Source organism: Microcebus murinus, chromosome 25, assembly GCF_040939455.1.
Source record: "Microcebus murinus isolate Inina chromosome 25, M.murinus_Inina_mat1.0, whole genome shotgun sequence".
Lineage (NCBI taxonomy): Eukaryota > Metazoa > Chordata > Mammalia > Primates > Cheirogaleidae > Microcebus > Microcebus murinus.
This window is the reverse complement of record NC_134128.1, coordinates 6334038-6359226: the sequence shown is the minus strand read 5'-3', so window position 1 is coordinate 6359226 and position 25189 is coordinate 6334038. Positions and strand designations below refer to the sequence as shown.

The window sequence follows — 25189 nt, the reverse complement described above, 5'->3', positions numbered from 1 at the left end:
CCATAAATATTTTCTCCAAGCCATTTTATTGTATATCAAACTGATTTTTCCCCCTTCCAAATCCAAATTATTTCCTGTTAACTCTCTAGCATACAAAGTCCATGTGTTTTATAAAATACATAATGGACTATGTAATTTTATAAAGACTGTTACGGTCTGGATGCTAAGTTTTACACTCTACATCAGCTACAAAGTGTTGATAAAACAGCCTAACATAAAATAAGGGCAATTATTTTGCTGCCTGCAATTATTTTTCTGCAGAAAATTAGAAATTATCTGGGCATAATTAATAAAATGCATTATTATATCCTTTTTGGAAAAGATCAAATACAAATAAGTTAACTTAATTAACAGCACTCTTTGTGTGTGTGTGTGTGTGTGTGTGTGTGTGTGTGTGTGTGTGGCATGCCTAAGTTCCATGGGACCAGCAAGCTTTGGAATGATTAGCACAGGAAATGCAGATCACACAAAATACAGCTGGAACCCTGAGCCATGTGCTATGATCAACAGACGTGGAACCTCTAGCGAAAGAAACTTGACCTTAGCTGGGATTGGAGCTTTTCAGAACTCTAGGCAGACAACCAGAGCCCAACGCCCATGATTCAGTAATGTGTCCCCCATGCTGGCATTGGCCTTTCTGTTTTGTTCACAAGATCTAGTACCCACCATGTGCTCTGGATCTGTGCCTTGTCCTGTTTTCTGTGCCCAAGTCCTTTCTTGGAAGCTTGTCCAACCCACCTACAGAAATAGGGGGCTTCCATCTCTCATGGGTCCACCTCCTAGGGACCGGAGTCCTTTTCTTCTCCCACAGATCCAAGAGACGGCCGTGGTACCGTGGTTAAAAGCCCTGGTATGGGAGTCAGACAAAGCTCCACTTCCTAGCTGTGTGTCCTTGGGAATCCAACTAAATTCTTTGGCCTCAAGGTCTTCACCTGTCTTGATGCTTGAAATGGGATTTCAGTGGTGCCAACTTCACAGGTCTTGTGAGGGTCTAATGAGATAATACACACAAAGCACTCAGCACAATAGTTGACCAACAATAGTTTAGGCCAAACTAGACATTTGCTTCCTGGTATGTCAATATTCTTTGTTTTGGTACACCCAGGAACATGACGAGCACTTCAGCATCTCTAGCCAGAGGTCACAAAGAAATCATGTCCTGGTGTTCATAAATACTTTTCATTAATTTTTAAGAGTTTATGTGGATTGATTCAAATCACCCAGGTCTATGAGTGATTTATTCTTTAGTTAATAGCTCTCCCTTTGAAATTCATAAAAATGTTTTGAGGATGTTCAAAAATATTTTAGATACTAAGGTGAAAAAAATCTGCAGCCTCAAAGGAAATACCCCATCACTTGCAAAAGAGTATTGGGGTGATATTACAGGATCCAAGATTTTTAAATGACCAGTGGGTAAAGATAATGTCTTCTGTTATATTTCAGCTATTTGAACACTTGCAAATAATACTGCTGAAAGGTGGGAAACTACCGATGTTCATCCATTCCAAATTGTACATTCTTTTTCACATTTTAATATCTCCTAAATCAAGGTGCATCTTACAATCCATGTCATGGCGTGGCATAATTTACAGCATTTTTTTCTTTCTTAGTGGCACATAAAGTAACAATCTATGATGTCTTAGATTTAATGAAATATAAGTTTTTAGGATTTCTTTTGTCTCTCGTCCTTCATTTTCTATTCCTTTGTTTTCCTCTAATTCTGATTCCATTAGTTTTCTTCTCTATTTTCACTTAAAAATATATACGTATGTGTGTGCCTGTGTATAAGTACCTGTACACGTGCCTTGGACTCAACTTGGGACCTGCCCCAAACTGGGGAACTCTTCTCCTATCTACAAAGAACTGGAGTCTTTTTTCTCACCCCAAGCCCAAGTCTGCTAATGACTGATTTCCTATTTCTAAAAGAAAAGAAGGCATTCAACCCCAGGCACCCTGATTACAAGATCACAGTTCAGCAAAAGGCCGATATAGGATGAAGTAAAAACTACTCACTACAACTAAGGAGCTGGATTTGGTTTAACCATTCTGTTCCCGTTCCCACCAGCATGCATAACCAAGGCCTGACTTAACCCCATTGTTCTGAACTCTGGCAATGAGAGAGAGAGAGAAAAAAATGTCTTTTAGCATCTCTCTCCTCGTAGGACTAGGTTTGTGGCTAACCCTAATGAGCCTCTTTAATACGCATGCCAGCTTCCCCAGGGGCCCACGTCCCTGTGTGGAAAAGCTCCCATTCTACTGTGGTTACCCGCCAAGTTGTACTTTAGCTCCTAAAAACTTTCTCTTGGTGCTGCCAGCATGCAGGAATTATTAATTAATACAGAGCAGCACACATTCAAACAACGTGGGGGAGGGAGCTAGTGTAACTACTGCGTAGTGTAAGTGTAAAATACAGTGTAAAATTAAGTGTAAAATAAAATTCCTCCCCAATTTTTAAAGCCTTGAAGTTTGAAGAACTTTTTCCTTTTTGCTCCCAGGTTAGCTAACCAAATTGGTTGGAAATAAAGAGATCAGAGTGTTGCACCCTGAATTGCATTTTTATCCTCATATTGGCTTATATATAAATTAATGAACCCTTAAACCACAGCAACATTTAAGAAAGAATAAAGAAAAAAAAGCTTGGCAAATAATACATCCACATGCAAAAAGCTGGCTGAAAAGGCACTTGCTGGCACCTAATAATATTCTCCACCAACTTCTCTCAAATCCTATGTTTCTCCACTCTGAGTCCCTTAGAACAGTTATTTCAAAGGGCCACCCGCCTCCACGCGGATAGAGCTTTCTTACAACACACTAGATTGGGCACCTCAAGGGGCAGCTCAGTTATGCCTGTTTCTCACACTCGGGCGTTGGTAAGCAGCTTGAAGCTCCAGGACCCTTCCCAGCCCTTCTGGATTTGGCTTCCAAGACCAGCAAGCTTTGAGTGACTCCAGAAGCAAGCAGGTGTAGCCAACGTTCCCATCTTGTGGAATATCTCCATGGTATTAGGGGAGAAAGATGAAAAGAAAATCATAACTTCCCATAGTTTGTAGGAAAACTTACTGTGAATCTTTATTATTCATTTTCTTTCTTTCTTTTTTTTTTTTTTTTTGAGACAGAGTCTCTCCTTGTTGCCCAGGCTAGAGTGAGTGCCGTGGCGTCAGCCTAGCTCACAGCAACCTCAAACTCCTGGGCTCAAGCAATCCTGCTGCCTCAGCCTCCCGAGTAGCTGGGACTACAGGCATGCGCCACCATGCCCGGCTAATTTTTTCTGTATATATTAGTTGGCCAATTAATTTCTTTCTATTTATAGTAGAGACGGGGTCTTGCTCTTGCTCAGGCTGGTTCTGAACTCCTAACCTCGAGCAATCCGCCCGCCTCGGCTACCCAGAGTGCTAGGATTACAGGCGTGAGCCACCGCGCCCGGCCTTATTATTCATTTTCGTAGAGGGTACTTCTTCATAGTTTAGTAACACAACATAGAAGACATTTCAGGAAAAAAAAAAACAAAAAAACCAGGTAATTGTCCATTCACAGACATCACTATTCTTTTAGCAACTGTAAAAGCTGCTTAACCACTGGTTAGTCAATGTCAAAATGAAGCTCGGGAAAAAATGATGCTGATCCATTTGGTGAAATTTCCCTCCTTTTAGCCTAATATATCTCAACACATCTCTAGGGAGGCAGGATGTTTTTAAGGGTCACAATCTTGGGCTCTGGAGTCACGAACTTAGATTTGAATACTAGATCCACCACCTGCGAGCTGTCTAACGTTGGTCATGTCACTTAACATCTCAGGCCTCAGTTTCCTCACCTGTAAAATGAATATAATAAGGCTAACTAGGTTGTTTCTTAATTTGTGTCTACTATTAAATCAATTGAGTTTTCAGTTTTCTTTATTCCTTTTCATTTTCTCTGCTGGCTGGGAAGTTATATTAAATAAATCAATAAATGTTAATAAATTATTAAATAAATCAATAAATAAAAATATGTCATGCAGTGGTGAAACACAAATAGGTGCTCATGAAATATGTGTATTTTGGGATTAGAATAGTTGGAAAATGAAGCCGTCTGGGTGAGTAAACTTTTATGAGAAATAATTGCTATTTAATGCTTTGTTAAATAAAATACACACTGGATACACAGATTTTGTTGCTATTATAAGACGAGCTACTAAGGTTGCCACTTGTGTGCATGTGGAATGTCATATGTGTAATAAGTTCTCTTTCAGGCAAATTCCAGACTTTCTCAAGTAAGACCACCATATGTAAAAGGCAAATTGTTGCATAATAATAATAATACATATAAATGTACTTAATATTTCTCCTACATATATTTTAGGAGAAAAATATAACCAACTCCTTTATAAATGTTTGGAAATCTAGTACTATCTTAGGGAACAGTAAAGTTTTGTGGAAAACCTTTGAAAATGCCATGGGAAATGCTGTGCTGCAAAGTACAGAGGCTTGAGAGATAGATAGGTCTGGCCTCTGATGCATTTTCTACTATTTATTGGCTGTGTGACATTAGGTGAGTTAATTAACCTCTCTGAGTCTCCATTTCCTCAAGGGTAAAAGAAGAGCTGAGAAACACCCGGCATGGTTGCAGTCAAGATTAAATGAGATAATGAATTCATCTAGCAAGTGCTGATTGAACATAAATAGAAATGCAGAAGGAAGGATAGAAGGAGAGAAAGAAAAAAAGGAAGGAAGGGAGAAAGAAAAACTTGAAATGTTAAGGAATTCAGGCTGCCAGCATCCCTCAGTTCATTGAAGAACAGGAGTATGTTAGTCACGCCATTCAATAAATTAGTCGAATGCTCATTTCAAAGTAATCCTTGTCTACATTGCTACCACGCACGCAAATTAATTTCATATCTTTTGGAAAGTTTAATATAACAACAAAGGCAAGTCAGACTGTCTAGAGCCCCGAGATGTTTGCAGCCATCCGTCCCTCAGGAAGGTCCCTGTGGCAGGCACCAGGCCACTGAGACCTTTCTGTGACAAAGCTCCTAAATTAGTAACTTATGAATGCTGAGGGCTGAGATAGGGAGAAGCCTCGCCGCTCAGTAAAATGAACTTTCTTCTTTTTTTCCTCAAAAAAGAAATCTGAAAAGAATCACCAGGCAACAGGGGAGCAAGGAGCACAGCTACACAATGCTTTTGACCAGCACGCACAACGGCACACAGAGCCCCGATCTGCACCCACCACCACCAGAACCTTCCACGGGAACAAACAGAAGGCTCCAGCGGCTGTTGTTTCTGCCGAGATGGTGTGAGATGCCTGCACCCATGAGCAAGTTGGGAGGAACGCAGGAGCACCGACGCCCTCAGAGGAGAGCGAGCTGGGCCGGGGCCCCTTATTTGGTGGTGTTTATTAGTTGGGTTTTTTTAATTGGTCTCTGCTCTCAGGGATGACGAAAGAGCTCGAGTGTGTAAAGGGACGGTCAGAGCGAATCTACGGACACAGCGATGCATTCGTCTCTGGATGGGGACAGCTCATGGGCCGTGGGTGGGAGCTGTCCACGCCATACCCAGGACCATGTGTATGGGTTTTCCACCCCCTTCTGAGGATGTTCAATTAGGAGGAAAGCTGGCTCGAGCGAGCGGGCTGGCTTTCACATGCAGTAATCTCCCAGGAGAGGATCTGTGTCGCCTTGGTAATGTACAAGAGGAGGACCATTGGTAAGAAGGGAAGGGAAAAGACACCACTGCCATCCTTGGGTCCTACAGGACTTAAGGTGTGGGACCCAAGCTAAGATGCGCAATGCAAGAGACTGGATGGGGTGAGGTGGTGAAGACTTGATGTCAACTACAGCCCTCCACCTCCACTGGAACCCTGGGTAGGAACTCCCACTTCCCCATCCCCAGGAAAAATATGTTAATTTGAAAATATCTGTCTGGTGAAGTGCTAATGATCATAGTGTCACTGGAGTTTTAGAAATGCAAATCTCTGTTCTGAACTAATATGACATAAACATGAGTTAACAGGGTATGTAAGTGTTAGAATGTGTACCTCTTGGGGAAAACCTGAGTAATATAAAGAGAGGTTGCTTAGAGAAATAGACAAAGAAATTGAATGAGAAATTAGAAGGAGACAGCAGTATAGTTTAATTTGACATAAAATTACAATGGTGTTAGTTTCAGCAAGATCTGACTAAATTCTGGGCCATAGAACCAGCCCTCAACAAATTTAAAAGAATGGAAATCATTCAAAGTGTAGTTCCTGCAACACAATTAAACTAGAAACAATTCAGAAATATATCCAGAAAATCCCCCAAATGTTTGAAAATTAAACAACATGAAATAACCAGAGGGAAAGAGGATGTCACAAGAGAAATTAGAAGATAGTATGAATTGAGTGAAAATGAACATGATATATCAACATTTGTGGAATGTAGCTAAAGAAATACTTAAAGGAAAATGTATAGCGTTACATGTTTATGTTAGAAAACAAGAAAAATCAAATCTGTGATCTCAATTTCCATATTATAAATCTAGGAAGATAAAAGCAAATTAAACCCAAAGCAAACAGAAGGAAAGAAACAATAAAGATAAAAGCATAAGCCAATAGAACTGAAAACAGGAAGACACTGAGAAACATTAAGAAAGCCACAGATTCTTTGAAAGAATCAAAAAACTGACAAACCTCTACGTACAATGGTGAAGAAAAAGATAGAAGATAAAATTTAATAATATTAGGAATGAAATAGAGGCTATCACTACAGACCCTACAGACAATAAAAGATAATAAGGAAAGATTATAAACAACTTTATGCCCAGAAATGTGAAAACTAAGGTAAAATGGATAAATGCCTTAAAAGACACAACCTTTAAAATTTACTCAAGAAGAAAAATAACCTGAATACTCCTACATCTACTAAAGAAATTGAATTCCTAGTTAAAAACCTCTGATAAAATTCCAGGCCAAGATATTAACAGTTTTACTGGTGAATGCTACCAAATATTCTTGACCCTTATACCACGTTAAAAAATTAACACAACATGGCTCAGAGACATAAATTTAAATTTAAAACTATGAAACTTCTCCTTTAAAAACAGAAAGAAAATCTTTGTGACCTTAAGTTAGAGAAAGATTTCTTAGATACATCAAAAGAAAAAAAACAATATTCTGCTCTTTGAAAAAAAAAAGCACTGGTATGAAAATGAAAAAACAACTCATTGACTGGAAAACATATTTGAAATACATATCTAATAAAGGATTCATGGCCAAAATATATAAAGAATTCTCAAAACTCAATAATAAGAAAACAACCCAATTTAAAAAATGAGCAAGATATCTGAACAAACACTTCATCTAAAAAACTATATGAATAGCAAATAAACAAATGAAAATATGTTCAATATCATTATTCCCTGAGGAAATGCAAATTAAAACCACAATGAGATACCTATTCAAATAGGTAAGATAAAGAAAAAATAAAGAAAAACCGATAATATCAAATGCTGTCTAAAATGTGGAGCAACTGGGACTCTCACGTATTGCTGGTGGGATGCAAAGTGATTCAATCACTCTGGAACTCAGTTTGGTAATGTCTTATACACACTTATCATATGACGACCATCTTACCCCTAAGTGTTTACTCAAGGGAAATGAAGACATAAGTACATACAAAAGCAGCTTTACTCATGGTCACCCCAAAATGGAAACACCTCAAATATCCTTTAGCTGATGAACGGATTAAAAAACTGCCATATCCATGTTATGGAATCCTATATAACATTAATAAGAAAGGAGCTACTGACACACACAATACAGATGAATTCAAATGCATTATGTTAAGATTTACAGATTGACTAAGGCTATATGGTATATGATTACATTTAGATGACATTCTGGAAAAATCAAACCTTTAGGAAAACACAGCAGTGGTTGCTAGGGTCTGGGGTTGGGGAAGGTTGACTGCAAAAGACACAAGGGCATTTTTTTGTGGTAAGGAAATGCTGTATATCTTGACTGTGGTGATTTATGTGACGTACGCATTTGTTGAAACTCACAGAACTGTAAACTAAAAGGGATGAGTGCTACTGCATGTAAACGATACCTCAATAAACCTGACTTTAATATTCGAAAGATTTTAAAAGGTTTTTTAAAAGCTATTAACCAGGGACAAATACGACAAGGATCAGAGGCAAGTGACTGAGAAAAATCTTGTAAGAAGAAAGCACAGGAATTTAATTCAAGATGAAAGGAACCTAAAGAGAGCAGCTGAGGGCAGCTCTAGGAGCAGAGAGTGGTCTCCAGCCTGAAGCCCGCAAGGAAATAGGGACCGAATCCTGCCAACAGCTAGTGATCTTGGACGAGGACCCCAAACCTCAGAGGATATCAGAACCCCAGCCAATACTTCAATTTCAGCCTGATAAGACTCTGAGCAGAAAACCCAGCTATGTCTTGCCCAGGTTTCTGACCTGCAGAAACCATAAGATGATCAATGTGGGTTGGTTTACAGCCACCAACCTTAGGCGATTTTGTCACACAGCAATAGAAAGCCAATTCCAACAGTGATTAATGAATTAAAATGTGTCAAGCTAGTTTAGTCAGTGAGAATATATGTTCATGGTTTGACCCCAAGAGTTTCTCACCCCAAAGTAAGTTAGTTTTGATAATTCACTGTACATTAAATCAAAAAGCATCACAAAGCTTCCCTTTTCTAATTCCAGGCCATGACTGCAGCCACCTGAGTACTAAGTCTCCTCTCTGGGCTGGACACCTTGCCACAGGTTGGGTCTCCGGGCCCAACAGTGACATCCAGTACAGAAACACATCCGTGTTCACACACTGGCCACACTCATTTGTGAGGCTGGGCACCAGGAATAACCACTCTGCTGTATCACCATAAAAGAATGCACGAATCATTCCTGAAGAGTCTTTCTATATATGTGAAAATAGAAGATCCTCCTACTCCCCAAAGAATATTATTTGAATTCTTATAGTAGGTTGTAGCATTCTTGCAAATTAAAAAAAATTGCACTCTTCATTTTCATTAACATTATTGATTTTTTTTTTTTTTTTGAGACAGAGTCTCGCTTTGTTGCCTAGGCTAGAATGAGTGCCGTGGCATCAGCCTAGCTCACAGCAACCTCAAACTCCTGGGCTCAAGCAATCCTTCTGCCTCAGCCTCCCAAGTGGCTGGGACTACAGGCATGCGCCACCATGCCCGGCTAATTTTTTCTATATATATTAGTTGGCCAATTAATTTCTTTCTATTTATAGTAGAGACAGGGTCTCGCTCTTGCTCAGGCTGGTTTCGAACTCCTGACCTCGAGCAATCTGCCCGCCTGGGCCTCCCAGAGAGCTAGGATTACAGGCGTGAGCCACCGCGCCCGGCCATTATTGATTCTTTTATGCTAAAGCACTGTTAAATCTTTTTTTTTTTTTTTTTTTTTTTTTTTTTAAGATCAGGTAAACTAAGGAGAAGCACTGTTAAATCGAAACATCATGCAATAAAAATAGAACTTGGAACAACTTACCCGGTAACTTTTTAGTCTGATGAAATCAACCTTCATGGAGATAAATCGATCTGAATTTCGGCTGATGTTCTTAAGGTGCTCTACGAGATCGGCACAGAATTTGTAACCTCCTTTAAGCACACACAGGACCATGATATCACTATATCCTATGTCTTTCATAATATCCTTAGCCAGCCGCTCGATTCTGAAAGAAGGGATGCAAGATATATTAAAGCACAACCTGTTCTGGATATTATTATTGCTTTAATAAAAATGCATGACGTATTATACATAGTAGATTACTCAGGGGGAGGTAGAGAAAAGCATAGGAAACAGAAACCTACAGATAGAAAAGCTTTGTTAGGGTTGGACACAGAGAGGGTGTTCAAAACATACTTCTGATAGCCACATCATCAATGGTATATTCTTGTTCCTCTATGTCACAAAAATTATTAAGGTGTAAAACATAATGTCAAAAATCATGACTGCTATTATTTTATCACTACAAAGCCTGGCTGTTACCCTTAACAATGGTATGATAGTATTTGGTGATATTATGCTCATTTTACAGTAGAGACAAAGGAAATGGAGGTGACTCACCCACCTTACGACATTATAGGACACTGGAGGAAAAGTCACACCCGTGGTAACTACCGAAAGAATAACAGGTATCTTGTACTTAACAAAGGTAGCACACTGCCTGTGTGAAAGCTGCCCCAGAGCACCCTGGCAGCAGGCAGCATTTCCATGGAAGGCCAGGAAAAGGACGCCCCCTGGAGTTGTGCAATGTGATCTCGAAGCAGCCCTGCCTCCTGATACCTCATTTGGAAGTGCCCCAGTATTGTTTTCCAATTGTTTCATGTCTGTAAGTCCACTGCCCATATACCATACAACACCAAAACCTTCAATGGAGATAGGATCTAAGGCACATACTTTAAAAAAAGTCCCCACTGGCACTTCAAATAGAATTAGATCTAAAATAGATTAAAGGAATTATATATATGATATTATATATTCTACATATGTAATATATAGAATATACATAATATATTTTATGTGTGTTTGTATACATACACACACACACACAGAATGGTAGCCATGGTTTCAGGCAATGTTTTTCAAAATATGATCATCAAAAAATGTATATCAGAATATCTGGCATGCTCCTTAAAAACGACTGTTTGTTTTCAGCATGGTGGAGTAAGGAGGTCAGCACATCCTCTCTGCAAAAAACCAAAGATCAGGATGAAAACATCAAAAACAACCATGTCAGCACTCTGGAAATCAACCAAAGGCGTGCAACAAATGGAGAAGCATTTAATCACGGACACATGAACACGTAGAAACAGCACGCGTCTGTGGTATTCTTGCTTGAGGGTGCTCCTGTCACCCCCACCTGTGGCACTGCCCAGGGGAGCTCCCTTGATTGGGAACACTGTAAGCTGAAGTGGCCATCTCAGTAGCTCAGCTCAATTATCCTGAGGTGCGATCTCCTTTGAGTAATGCACTGGCAGGCTAGTTGGCGATTTAATAGGAAGTTTGGGGGCTTTGACAGTCATAGAGCTGGGGTATACAATAAGTTCTTTGTATGTCTCAAGTTGACCAGAGGCTGTGCATATGCACAGCAGAGACGAGAGTGAACCCAAGCCACCCACAGGTCCTTGGACAATGAGGCTGTATGCGTGTGCAGAGGACACACAAGAGAGCCTAGGGAAAGTAAAAACCCAGAAGACTTGAAAAAGGCTGGAAATTTGAATATGTTTGCCAGCCCATACACACGTCCATCAGCAGAGAGTAGAAGCTTTACTGGCTCAAAGAGTTTGCGCACAACATCTAACCAATCGTGAGCTGAACACTAAGCTATTCAGACACAGTGTGAATGCCAGTAAGTAAGGTTTAAAAATAAAAACAAGAAAAATAAACTACACAGTCATCAGAGGCCATACATTGAGGGGAAGACACATTTCACAGAGCAAAAGACAAAAAAGAAACAAAGAACAATAGCAATGAATAGAAATGAATGAACATGATAGATGCTAAATCATTATATCAATAATCACTTTAAATATGAATGGTCTAAATACACCAATTAAAAGACAGAGACTGTCAGAGGCGATTTAAAAAAAGACCTAATTATATGTCACCTGCAAGGAGCCCATTGTAAATATAAAGACACAGATAGATTAAAAGTAAAGGGATTAAACAAAGACATGCCATGCTAACACTAATCAAAGTGCTACAAAACTGGAGTAGCTACATTAATTTCAGACAGAGCTGACTTCAGGGTAGGGAAAATTATTAGGAATAAGGAGGGATGTTACATAATGATAAAGAGGTCAATTCTCCAAGAAGACATAACAACCTTTAATGTATATGTTCCTAACAACAGAGTGCCAAAAAACTGATAGAACTGCAAGGAGAAATAAACAAATCTCCTATTGCATTTGGAGACTTAGACAACCCCACCATCAGTAACTGACAGATTCAACAGTCAGAAAATAAGTGAGGACACAGCTGAACTGAGCAGCACCATCAACCAACTGAATCTCACTCATGTGTATAGACTACTTCACCCAACAACAGCAGAATACAATCTTCTCAAGAGATACCAACAAGAAAATGAAAAGACAAGCCAAAGACTAGGGAGAAATATTTACAAATCGTACATCTGATAAAGGACTTGTACCCAAAATCTATAAAGAACTCTTACAACTCAATAAGACCACCAATCACTGAAAGGAATCCTCTTTATTCCTAATAATTTTCACTATCCTGAAGTCTGCTCTGTCTGAAATTAATATAGCTACCCCAGCTTTGTTTTGATTAGTGTTAGCAAGGCATGTCTTTGTCCCTTTACTTTTAATCTGTCCGTGTCTTTATATTTACAGTGGGTTCCGTGTAGGCAACATATAGTTAGGTCTTTTTTTTTTTTTTAATCCCCTCTGACAGTCTCTGTCTTTTAATTGGCAAAAGACTTGAATAGACATCTTTCCAAAGAAGACATATGAATAGCTAATAAGTACACTAATGAATAGGAAAATACAAATTAAAACTACAGTGAGATACCAATACACACCACTCGAATGCCTGAAATCAAAAGGACAGACAATACTAAATGTTGGCAAGTATGTGGAGAAACTAGAATCCTCATACATTACTGGTGGGAATATAAAATGATGCAACCACTTTGGAAAATAATTGATAGTTTCTTAACCTTACCAGAAAACTCAGAATTCTACTCCAAGAAATCCATCCAAAAGAAATGAAAAGATATGTCCACACAAAGACTTACATGTGAATATTGACAGAAGCATTCTTCATAGTAGCCAAAAATTAGAAAGCAAATGTCTATCAACTGGTGAATCAATTCTTAGATATTGTATGATCTTGTTTATATGAAATGTCCAAGAAAGACAAATTTATAGAGAAATAAAGCAGATTAGTGGCTGCCTGACGCTGGGGGTGAGAGCAGAAAACGACTGCAAACAAACTTTCTAGGATGATAAATACTGGATTGTGGTGATGGTTGCCCAACTGTAAAAATTTACTAAAAGCCATTGAATCATTTGCTTACAGTGGGTGAATTTTGCACAGTAGTATGTAAATTACATCTTAATAAATTTATTTTAATGGTAAGGATGGATATTCCTGGCCCTACTCAAGACCACTGATTCAGAATCTAGACACAAAATTCAATAATATGAATTTTCATGATTTCACTAGGTATTTCTTCTACACAGAGAAAAAAATTAGAGTAACCTTAACTGGGACTCAACCATGTTTTAGATCAGGATGCAATCAATTTAAATCATAAAATCCAGGTAAGAAAAGCAGGGATTTGTTTAAACGAGGGGCTTCCCAAATTGGTGCTAAAGGAAATTTCTTCCAAGAGTTATGAGGAGGTGAACAGAGAACAAAGTCTCTCTTTGCACAAAAAACAGTTGATTTAATTGTTAAAGTCAAATTAATTTTTCTTTTTCTCTTTTTTTCTTTTTTCTTTCCATCTTTCTTTCTTTGCCATTATTTCAGTGCCTTTAACACGCTAATGTTTGTTTTGAACTGCCAATTGTCAGATTTAGCATTTTGGGAAATGGACATTTTCCCCAAATTTATTTTATCATAGAACTTTCCTCCCCTCTAAAGATGAGCCTTGTATTCCCTGAAAAAGCCATCTTAGGACATTGTTATTTTGAGGCTGCTACTTATAATAGCTTATGTATGGATATGCATCTTACAATTCCCCGTGAACAAATGTCCAGGTAAACCATTTACTTAAAGCATAAATTCATTTTATTTCAAATTCACTGCCCTATAAAAGTTCTCTCTACTTCTATAAGAAGGAAATAAGGAACGTAAAGCATATTTTATAGGATTCACATAAGACTGGGCCAGCCTAGCACAGGACCAAGACTGACACAGGAAATCACACTCACCTGTCCACAATGATGCCATGAGGTATAAGGACATATTCCAAATCTCCATAATAGTGCTGTGGGTATGTGAATAAATTCAAGTCATACCCTGGCCAGTCATCCATAATCTGTAAATCAAAGTACTTTGGTTACGGTACTTTTCATTGGAAATTGATTTTTAAAACATAAATAAATAACAAAGTATCATGTGAAAAACAACTGTCTCTCTGAAAAGCTCATTGGGGCAAGGTTATTTGTTTATTGTAACCTGGTAAAAGGCTTATTAAAATAAACAGAGTGCTGCATTCCTAACATCATATGATAAAAGTAAAAAGTTAATGTGTTATAGCTAATTTGACAGTTTGTTTATAAGAGTGCATATGTGTAATATATAACTTCCAGCTAAATTATATAAATATCATGACTATGTTACAATAAATATTTGTAATTTTATAATATATACAGTATCATTAATATAATGTATTATATATACTATTACATATATACTATATATACTATACATATATACTATTATATATTCTATTCATTGTAAATGCCTCATCTGCCTGGGAAAGAACGACCTACTAAAAGTACATATCTCCTGGGATTAGAGTAGACCCAAACTTTTGAGTGATCCAGTCATTATAGTCTTTAAAAGGATGTACTATGGCAGAAACTTAAGCCAGTTCTATTGGAAACTGACGGTCCAGAAAATTGGCCTATTCATATAATGCCTAGCCCGATAGCAAGTCTTCCTCCTGCAAGTTTTATGGGTAGAGCAGTAAAGTGGAACAGGGAAGAAAATGAAGGTGAAGTTTGAGTTGCTTGCTTTCACTTTCAGATCATCCAGGAAATATGCACCAATGCATATTTTTATGCACATTCAAAGCATACTGTAGCTGAATGCTAGCTTCCTATTCTTTAGTCACTCCTGCACACTTTCATCAAACTCCTCCGTCCAGCTTTGAGCTTCCCAGGCCTTTCAAAAGGCAGACCCATCCTAAGTTTCCAGCCAAACTCCCAGCACCCTCCCTTCCTGGCCCTCCGAGTGGTCTGTAGTCAAGTCACGATCTTTCCCAGCTCCAGGTTCCGTTCATTTGTCTGTGTGCATCCTGCACCCCTGCCCCTCTTTCCCCATCCACTTCTTGAGTATGACAAACTTGGCTCCCTGTTCAGAAGCTCAGCTCAGATCCCACTTTTCTTTGAGGCCTTGCAGACGATTCCCGCCCTCTCAGCTTCTTTCCCAAATTCCCAGTGCCCCCTTGCAGCTCTCTGTTCCACCAAAGGCTCCACTTCAGGCTCCCTGGGAAGACGCCTGGCCCTTCAGTCCGACCCATTTGTTGCTGTTTTAGAACCCAGTCATGCTCCACTTGGCGTGGCAGCACTCCCTGCTTCCGCCCTCCTCATGCAGGGCTCAAAACCAGTTCCCCTTTGCTCAGGTACTGGAAGGGGAGCTTATGGTCTAGCCCCACTCACCCCCATCCCGGTTCTGGGTTCTGGAATGCCAGCCAAACCAACTCATGCTACTTCTCCCCAAACTTATCCCTTCCCGGTCTCAGTAAAAGGCAACTCATTGCTCCAGTTGCTTAGACCAAAACCTTGGAGTTGTCACTGACGCCTTTCTTTCATCCTCCTCATGCAACCCATTAGTTAATTCTATCTTTGATTCCCTCAAAATTTTAGCCAGGACACCTCTCAGCATCTCCACCACTGTCTGCTGCTGCCAGTCCATGCCACCATCATTTCTCCCTGGCCTACCCTACTCTCCTTGCTTCGATTTTTGCAGCCCCTATACATGGCAGCTAGAGTGCTCCTTTAAAAATATACATCATGGAAAGATACCCCATGCTTATGGATTGGAAGAATCAATATTGTGAAAATGTCTGTACTACCCAAAGCAATCTACAGATTTGATGCAATTCCCATTAAAATACCAATGACATTTTTCACAGAAGTGGAAAAAATAATCCTAAAATTTACATGGAACCACAAAAGACCCAGAATAGTCAAAGCTATTCTGAGCAAAAAGAACAAAACTGGAAGAATCATATTACCTGACTTCGAATTATACTACAGAGCTGCAGTCACCAAAACAACATAGTACTGGCATAAAAACAAATGCATTAGAGCAATGGAACAGAACAGAGAGCCCAGAAACAAACTCAGACATCAGAAGTGAACTTATCTTCATCAAAGGTGCCAAGAACATACAGTAGGGAAAGGACAGTCTCTTCAGTAAATGGTGCTGGGAAAACTGGGTTTCCATATGCAGAAGAATGAAACTAAACCCTTATCTCTCACCATATACAAAAATCAAATCAAAATGGATTAAAGACTTAAATCTAAGACACGAGACTATGAAACTACCAAAAGAAAACATTGGGGAAATGCTTCAGGACATTGGTCTAGGCAAGAACTTCCTGATTAATACCCCCAAAGCACAGGCAACCAAAGCAAAATTGGACAAATGGGATCACATCAAGCTAAAAAGCTTCTGCACAGCAAATGAAACAATCAATAAAGGGAAGAGACACCCACAGAATGGGAGAAAATATGTGCAAACTACCCATCTGACAAGGGATTAATAACTAGAGCATATTAGGAGCTCCAACAACTCAATAGGAAAAAAATCAAATAATCTGATAAAAAAAAAAGGGCAAAGATCTGAATAGACATTTCTCAAAAGACATTCAAATGGCCAACCAGTATATGAAAAAATGCTCAACACCATCAGTCATCAGAGAAATGCAAATCAAAACTGCAATGATACATCGTCTCACCCCAGTTAAAATGGCTTTTATCAAAAAGACATATAAATGTAAATTAGTGCAACCACTATGGAGAACAGTATGAAGGTTCCTCATAAAACTAAAAATAGAACTACAATATGACGCAGAAATCCCACTGCTGGGTATATATCCAAAGGATGGGATTGAGTTCATTGAAGAGATATCTGCACTCCCATGTTTACTGCAGCACTATTCACAACAGCCAAACTATGGAATCACCCTAAGTGTCTAACAGCAGATGAATGGATAAAGAAATTGTGGTACATATACACAATGGAATATTATATAGCCACAAAAATGAAATTCTGCCATTTGCAACAACATGGATGGAATTGGAGAACATTATGTTAAGTGAAATGAGCCAAGCCCGGAAAGACAACTCTTGCATGTTCTCACTCATATGTGAGCGCTAAATATTTAAAACAATTGATCTCATGGAGACAGAGAGTAGAGTGACAGTTACCAGAGGCTGGGAAGGGTAGTGGGTAGTGGAGGAAAAAGTGGGGATGGTTAATGGGTACAAATATAAAGTCAGGTAATTAGATAGAATGAACAATATTTGATAGCACAACAAAGAACTATAATCAACAATAAGTTAGGACTATACTTCAAAAATAACTAAAAGAGTGGAAGTGGAATGTTCCTAATACAAAGAAATGTTACATGCCTGAGGTGATGGACACCCCAGTTACCCTGATTTGATTCATTCACATTGTATGCCTATATCAAAACATCACACACACCCTATAAAGATATACAACTATTATGTAGCCATAATAATTAAAAACAAAAAATTTTAAAAAGCCATACATCATGCCATGGCAACCATCTCACATTTTTTCGAGGCTTGTCATTTTGCTCGGAGTGAAACCCACCAGGGTCTACCTGTCCTACTCATCCCTGGCACTCCTCCTGCTCTGCCTCAGCCTCCAACCTGCCAAGCATCGTTCCTGCTCCTGACCGTTGCACCTGCCTTATGCCGGCCATACTCTCCCTCCAGATGCTCACGGGGCTGTCCTTTGCTTCTTTCAAGTCCCCATGCAATGCCATTTCCGCAGAGGGGCCTTCCCTTATCCTTGTAGCATGTTCTACCACTGCACGTGACGTGTGTGCATGTGCATGTGTGTGTTTTGTCTTGTCTCCACCCACAGGAATGTTAGCTCCTGCTGACACAGACTTTACCTTCCAGAACGCTGACCTGGAATATGGTAGTTGCTCAAAAATGTGAAATAAATGAATGGCCATCTCCATTCATGAGCTACCCGACTGCCTGAACTCCAGCCTCAACTCTCAGTTCATCTCCTTGGGATAAAGAGCGTCACTGCCCAAGGCTCTAGAGATTTGTATCTGTCATGTCCATTGACCAGCTGATGGCCGAATGGGGTGTGTCAACTGCGTATTTGGAAAGTATCGCATTTGCTCTACCTCCACCAGCAAATTGGGTGGTTGCACTGCTGAACTGACACCGAGATACCCTGGCTCTCACCCTGAGAACTCCTGGGGGCCACTATAACCTCTAACACTACAGGCTGGCCAGAGCTGGGACTTCCGGGACAGTCTTTGGCAGGGCATGGCCAAGACCACGCAAGGAGAACCCTGACCAACACCAGGCCCCAGGGAGATCATCCAAATGTACAGCCCTTTCGAGCTGCCCTCCAGATCACGCCCACTGCCCACTCCACTTCCTGGAGCCCTCCACGGGTGGCACCATTAACCAGTGGTCTTCTGAGCTCATCCCGCCAACCATGCAAACCCACCACCGTCTCCCATTCTGGTCGAATCTCAGCGACTACTCTCTCTCCTCCATGTTCAAGAGTTTGGCTCTGACACCTAGTACTGTGATGTTAGGGAAATGATTTACCCTGAGACTCAGTTTCCCTCTCCTTTAAATAAGACACAATAAAACCTAAGAACAGGGTTGCTGTGAGGATTAAAAGAGATAAAACAGATAATGGACTAAGAGTCCCTAGCACACTATCTGGTGATGGGAAGTGCTTAATAAATGATGACCAAAAAAGCAAAGGTGACAAGAATGCCAAAAATGAATGCTAAAAAAAGGGGGGAAAGATGATAAGACAATGACAAATAAAACAAACCATAAAAACAATGTGCAGTGCAGAGGCAGCATGGAACCGTGGTTAAGCGCACATACTTGGAAGTCTGACACACTTGGGGCCAGCTTGCCAGCCGTGGGACCTTGGGCAACTTAGGTTCTCTAAGTGACAGTGTATTATTCATTTTACATTTTAAGTGCCTGTCTCACACGGCTATGGTGAGCGTTAAATAAGAGAGAGAATGGATATGAGACTCGTATCAGCATCTGGTCTACAGTACTTCTGCAATAAGTGTTTACCACTTAGATGTACTGAAACATCAGTCATTTAATTACAAATTATATGCTTTAATTCATCTAAAGAAGGGCCCCAAACCTATTTGCTAAAGTCTTTTCACCTTAGTAAAAGCTATACATTTAAAAGGAAAGAAATGTATTTCTCTAAAACTGTTCTACACTCCAAATTGGCCATTATTTCCAGTTAATCTGAAGTAGTGAGTTTTCACAGTTGAGATAAAAGCCAATTAGAGATGATGAAACTACTGGTTTATGCTTTGTTATCCTAAATGGTGCGTGCAAATCGTGCTGCCAGTAAGTCCAAACCTGGAGGAATGGGGCTTGCTGGGAACTGTAGATAATTATGTTATTCACTTGCTTTTTAAAAAATCAAAACAAGAAGTCTTTAAATAGTTTCAGTATCACAGATAATATGCTCTAAGTTTATCCAGCACAATGCTTTCTCTGTTCAAAGAGTCAAAACGTCACCAAGCTGGAGAAATGACGAACACTTTATCTGAGTCATTTTATACAACATCCAAATCCCAGAACCAATTCTGATTCTCTTTTCTTTATTGGAGATATATTGAAAATCTTCTAAGTCATTAAAAACATATATATTTTTTGCTTAGCCTATTTCTTGCATGATTTTCCAGGGTGGTTTTTTTTGGTTTTGTTTTTTTTCGGTCCCAGGGAGAAAAATCATTTGGAAACACATATAAACAGCTAATCTCTGCTTCTCTCTCCTGCTGAGCTGCACACATTTGGCCTCCTGGCTGCTAGTTTGCAGGTTCCCGTCTGTCCATACAAGCAAAGAGGAAGGGAGTCTCATCCCTTAGCTCTGATTCAAAGAATCCCAGAAGGGAACATCCACTGGTCTTGCCGCAGAGCAGGAGGTACAGTCCCACCTGAGAACCACACATTTGAAACAGTGGGTAGACATGGTTTGCTGAAAGGTTCCCACTTCTGCTAGCAGAGGAATGCAGGAGGCACAACGGGCCAAATGACATCTTGTATCCACATACCTTCCTCTGTCGCGGTGGGTTTGGCCCTCAGAAGGTGAAACTCGTCCCGACCTAGCGAAGCTATGCTTTAGATGGATGACTTATCTCGGATGTGACATGTTTGCACCAGGGGACCGGGGGAAGCCAACCACAACACACACCACAATCATTTCAGATTTTTCTCTTCTTATTCCTACCAAACTCATGTGCGTAGGCACTAACTATGGCTCTTTTGATAATGCTTTGGTTAAAAACAAACCAAACAACAACAACAACAAAAAACATGTCTAATAACCCAATTCCAAAAACCCAGGTGAGTAGAGATCTTTATCGCTCCCTGACAAGTAATGACGAGGCGCCAACCCAGTCTCCCCCCTCTCTCCTGCTCTCTTTCTTGTTCTTTCTGAGACAGTCGCCCAAGCTGTAGTGCAGTGGCATGACCAGATTACTGTTCATAATCTAATGTCCTGCCTCTCAATTCAACTGAAAGCCACCTGCAGGCAAGAGGCATCTTAAATCTCTTCATATTCCCTTCTCTTGCACAAACTCCACTTCTTGTTTCATGCTTAAATCATCGGGTTCTACTCCCTTGCCATCTTTAGCACCAAATTTCTACCAACTTAGCATTTCCTTTTCCACCTCATGTCTGGACCTCATTTCTGGATCAAGGTCAATGCCAACCTTGGTGATCCTTCCAACCTTGCGGCTCCTTCACCTGCCTTAACTCAAGCTACATCTTTACTGCACTTTAGCAACATTCACGCAGCTGCCCCAGTCCTCCAGCACGGCCCACCTCTGACTTTCTGCCCTGGAATCGCAGCTTCCTATGGAGCACAGTGACTGAAAGCTGGTTCAAATCCTGCTTCCGCCACTTGCTAGTCCTGTGACCTGGATGATTTACTAATTCTCCCAGTGCCTCAGTTTCTTCCTCTGTAAAATGGGAAGTATAATAGACTTAACCTCAGAGATGTGCAAGGATGCAATGAATAATACAGCAAAAGCACATAGGAAGTGCTCAGTAAATGCTTGCCATTATCACCTGCCCCATTTTTTTCACTGGTACTGAAACTTCCCTTTGATTTTTCACACCTCATCCTTGAGGGCTTTCTATTTTCCCAGCAGTCTTATCCTCTCCAGCTTTTCTTTCCCTCCCTACCCTTGATACCATGAGCTTCCTTCTATCGGTGCCTTGAATTCACTCTGAACTTGCCTTGACTGCTTATAAGCATCTTGATGTTAATCTAACTATCCCAAGTTCTGCTGGGGAAAATGAAATGCATGCAGGGACTGTCTCCATTATACATGGCTTATGCCCAGCCTTTCTGGGCCCTCGTGCAGCTTTGCAACTGTGTACCACGCCCAAGCCCCAGGCAGCGGTGCAGTCTCTACTCTCTCTATACCCCTCTCACTATGTCCTGCATCTTTCACACAATCATGCTGCTTCCAAAGGCGCCTCTGTTGACACTAACAGATTAGGTTTTTTACACTTCTAATTTGTTTTTTAGGCGTTAACAACCCGCCTATGCTATTATTGCATCTGGATTTACCTCATTCTTTTTTAAGAATGGTAGCACAGGTTGAGTATTCCCTTGTACCACAGAGTAACCACTGCACGGATGGGATGGTTGTTGAAAAGATTCTTACTCCTAATGGCTTTGTAATTGTTAAATACGATGGCCTCTTTTCCATCTTTATCTTCCTTGCTATTTCTGTAGCATCTGATGCTCTTGCCGACCTCCTGACGCCCCCACCCCAGATTCTATTCCCCAGGTGCCCACCAGCTTGCCTGCCCCCGAACCTCACTGTTCTTTCTTGGTCCCTTTAGCTGGCCTCTCCCCCACAGTTTGTCTCTTACATTTGTGGCTTTCCGGGCTTCTGTCCTTGGCAGTTGTTCCCAATTTGTTTCCATTTTTACTGGGCATCTTTGTCCACTCCCAACCATTAAATATTATTCTTGCTGCTGGTAATTTCCAAATCTTTCCAATCCCCCTCCCAAATTCTAAGTAAGAGTATCAAATTGCCTGCAGTACATCCTGATCTGTGGGCTCCACAGCAACTACTAAGTTAATCTGTCCAGAATGGACTAAATGATTTCCCTTTTTACACTGTCATCCCGTCCCTAGGTCTATCCCTCTTCCCAGGGCCACTGGGGTGATTCCTGTAAAAGCATAAATCAGATGCCCCGATTCCTTTGCACTTGCTACACAGCCCTCTGTCCCGGAGTCCTCCCTTGGCTGCCTCCTGTTTGTGTACCCTTCGATCTCGGCTCAAATGTCACCACGGACAGGCTGTTCTGACCACCTGAGCAAAAGCATGGCTCCCCATCCCTCCTCCGACTATCCTGCTACTCTCTTCCAGTTGCACATGCCACTATCTGAAAATATCTTCTTTATTTGCCTACAAACTGCAGTGCCTGTATTCCTCCCCTGGGGTGCAAGTTCATGAAGGCAGGGCCTTTGTCTAGTTCCCTGTCGCCTCAGAGCCTAGAACACCTCCTGGAACCCAGCAGGACAGTGAGCACGTGTGGCCTGAATAAATAAGTGCACTCCTCATCCTCTGGCTGTTAAATGAGAACTCAACCGCACATGCCAACCTGCACAGCCCACTTACTCTGTCGGGACCATTCATATTCATACACAGATTAGCTGTGAACTACAAACTCATCTCTGAAAACAGAATCTTTTTTTGCTGTTGTTGAGACAGAGTCTCACTCTGTCGCCCCCGGCTAGAATGCTGTGGCGTCAGCCTAGCTCACAGCAACCTCCAACTCCTGGGCTCAGGCTATCCTCCTGCCTCAGCCTCCCGGATAGCTGGAACTACAGGCATGCGCCACCATGCCCGGCTAATTTTTTTTTTTTTTTACTATTTTTAGTAGAGACGGGGGTCTAGCTCTTGCTCAGGCTGGTCTCGAACTCCTGACCTCAAGGGATTCTCCCGCCTCAGCCTCCCAGAGTGCTAGGGGAAAACAGAACCTTAATATTAGGCAAGTTCCCCACCACCCTCATCACCACTTTACACTGAACTTGACACAAACCATAACCACCACCTTCAACGAAAACCACTCGTGGGAGCTGGTGACGCAAGGAAGGAGCGGATTTGGTCCGGGACACTGGGCTATGGGGACCCTCTGACGGACCCCTCATAAGGTTTCAGGAGGCTCAGACCCGGGCCGCACCCCACATCCTCCCACGCGGACACACCACGAGGCATTTACACGCCCCCCATCCTCTCGACAGCGCAGCCCGCGCGTCCTCCCTTCCCAGCCCAGGCAGGGGACACTCGGGGCCCCTCGCCCGTCCCAGGGCGCCCGGCGCCCCAGCGCGGCCCCGCGCTCCAGCTGGCCCCGCGGGCGCGCCTTCCCTTCCCGCCGCCCGGCAGCCTCGGTGTCCTCGAGGAAAGCGCAGAGCCCGCGCGGCGGCCGCACACAGAGAGGGGGCGCCACCGCCGCCGCGGGCTCCCCGCAGCCGGGACTCGCTGGGCGCGGGCGCCGCGGGGCGGTTCCCGGCCGGGGCGGCGGGGCCCGAGGACGCGGGGCGAGGGGCCGTGGTGGGGTTTCGTCCGCTGGGGCGGGGGAGGAGGCCGGGCGGAGGAGAACGAGGTGGGGTGGCGCCTGCACACGGGGCGCCGGGCAGGGGCGCGCGGGCGCACGGCTCGGCGCGGTCGCGAGGTTCGCATTTACCACGACGCCGCGCCCGAAGTCCGGCGCCTGGTCGCCGCTCCCGGCCATGTTTCTCGCGGGGACGCGGGCAGGGGCGACGCGCGCAGGGGCGACGCGCGGGACGGATCCGGCGGGCGGCGTGGGGGCGGGGCGGGGCCGGGCGGCGCAGGGGTCGCCCCGCCCCCCGCGGCCGGCGGGAAGCGGCCGGGCGCAGCTGCGGAGCTCCCCGCCCCCGAGCGCGCCCCCGCCGCCCTGGGACCCGAGCGGGGGCGGCCCGCGGGGCGGTGCGGCCTGCGCGGGAAGTGAGCCCTGTCCCCGGCCTCCCTGGGTCCGGCGTCCCAGCCTCGGGCTAGGTCTCGTCCCTCCCGCTGCCCGTCTCGGCGCGCCCGATTACCCGAGCAAAGGCGTGACGGCGCCCGCCCCGCCCCCCGCCGCGTGTTCTCGAACCGTCGCCGCGGGCGGGCCGGAGAAGCGCTCCTGGCTGCCTTTAGGGCGCCGCGCCCGGCGACGGGCCTGGGCCCTGAGCAGGGCCCGTGTCGGCTGCGTGGCCGGGCCGGCCCTCCGCCTCCCGACGTTGTGGAGACGCGCGGCCCAGTGTCAGCCGTTTCCGGCTGCAGCTCTGGGACAGCGGTGGGTCTCCTCGGCCGCACGTCCCTTTCGCGGCCTGTCCGGCTTCCCAGCCGCGTGTCCCGGTTCTCTGGCCCTCGCTCCGCGCCCTGCTGTCCCGTGCGGTGCTCGTGTCCCGGTCCCCGGCGCGTCGCCGCAGTCCTCCCGCGGCGCCGTCCGAGTTCGAGGCCCTGACCGAACAAAGTTCTCCCGACTCAGGCCTCTCCGAAAGACTCTTGTGTTAAAAGTCTCCGGATTCTGGCCCACGGCTGGGAGAGGAGTGCTCATTTTGCCTGGACCGAGGGGAAAATAGTTATCAATCAGTTCCTGTCGCTCTGGGTTTGAAAGACATCAGTCATTCAGACGTGGCGCCCTGGCGAGCCCAGGCCGCTGGCTGTTAACGTCCCCCCTAAAGGCCGGCGCGGAGGGGCGGCTCAGGGGGCCCCAAGACCGGGCGCCCTGCTTGTCCCGGCTCTCAGCAATGGGCCACCCGTTCCCCGTGCTCAGGTAGACGTTTCCTCTCAGCAGCTGTCACGGGTTCTTGTTTTGAGCCCTTTTGTGGTCTGCCTCTCACCTCTGTTCCCAAACATAAGGGACCGTGTTCTGTTTTCATTCTCAAAGACCAGGCCCAGAAACCGTGCTCACAATTCAATGCCACTAAAATGTCCAGGAACTGAAAAGTGCTGTGATTGTGGCGGTGATCAAACTTCAGAGTTCGTAAGACGCTCTGGGGGAGCTGGTGAGCGCCGCCCCAGGGGCGGGAGGAGACCTGCGGTGGCACTGCGAATGCAGCACGTGCAGAGACGCTCAGATGAGTGTGACTGGTGGGTGCAGGAGCCCTGCTTTGAGGAGCCCACTTGATGATCTCACTGCTTCGATGTCAAATGTAGCCATTTAAAAGGCTCAGTGTGGGTGCAGGGGCCA

At 43.2% G+C, this 25189-nt stretch overlaps 1 protein-coding gene across 2 annotated transcripts in view; it reads right to left on the bottom strand.

Annotated features, from left to right (window-relative positions):
* PRTFDC1 (phosphoribosyl transferase domain containing 1) overlaps positions 1–24191 on the bottom strand; it is an 85892-nt gene extending 61701 nt beyond the window's left edge. Inside the window, exons 1-3 of one of the 2 annotated variants that reach the window (XM_075997708.1) lie at positions 24054–24191; positions 13901–14007; positions 9489–9672 (exon numbers count right to left, since the gene is read on the bottom strand). In XM_075997708.1, the coding sequence (XP_075853823.1) occupies positions 9489–9672; positions 13901–14004 (288 nt within the window). In that variant the 5' untranslated portion in view covers positions 14005–14007; positions 24054–24191. Of the gene's footprint in view, positions 1–9488; positions 9673–13900; positions 14008–23680; positions 23813–24053 lie in introns of those variants that run through there. The other variant, XM_075997709.1, reaches the window with a different exon arrangement.
* Positions 24192–25189: the final 998 nt, after the last annotated feature.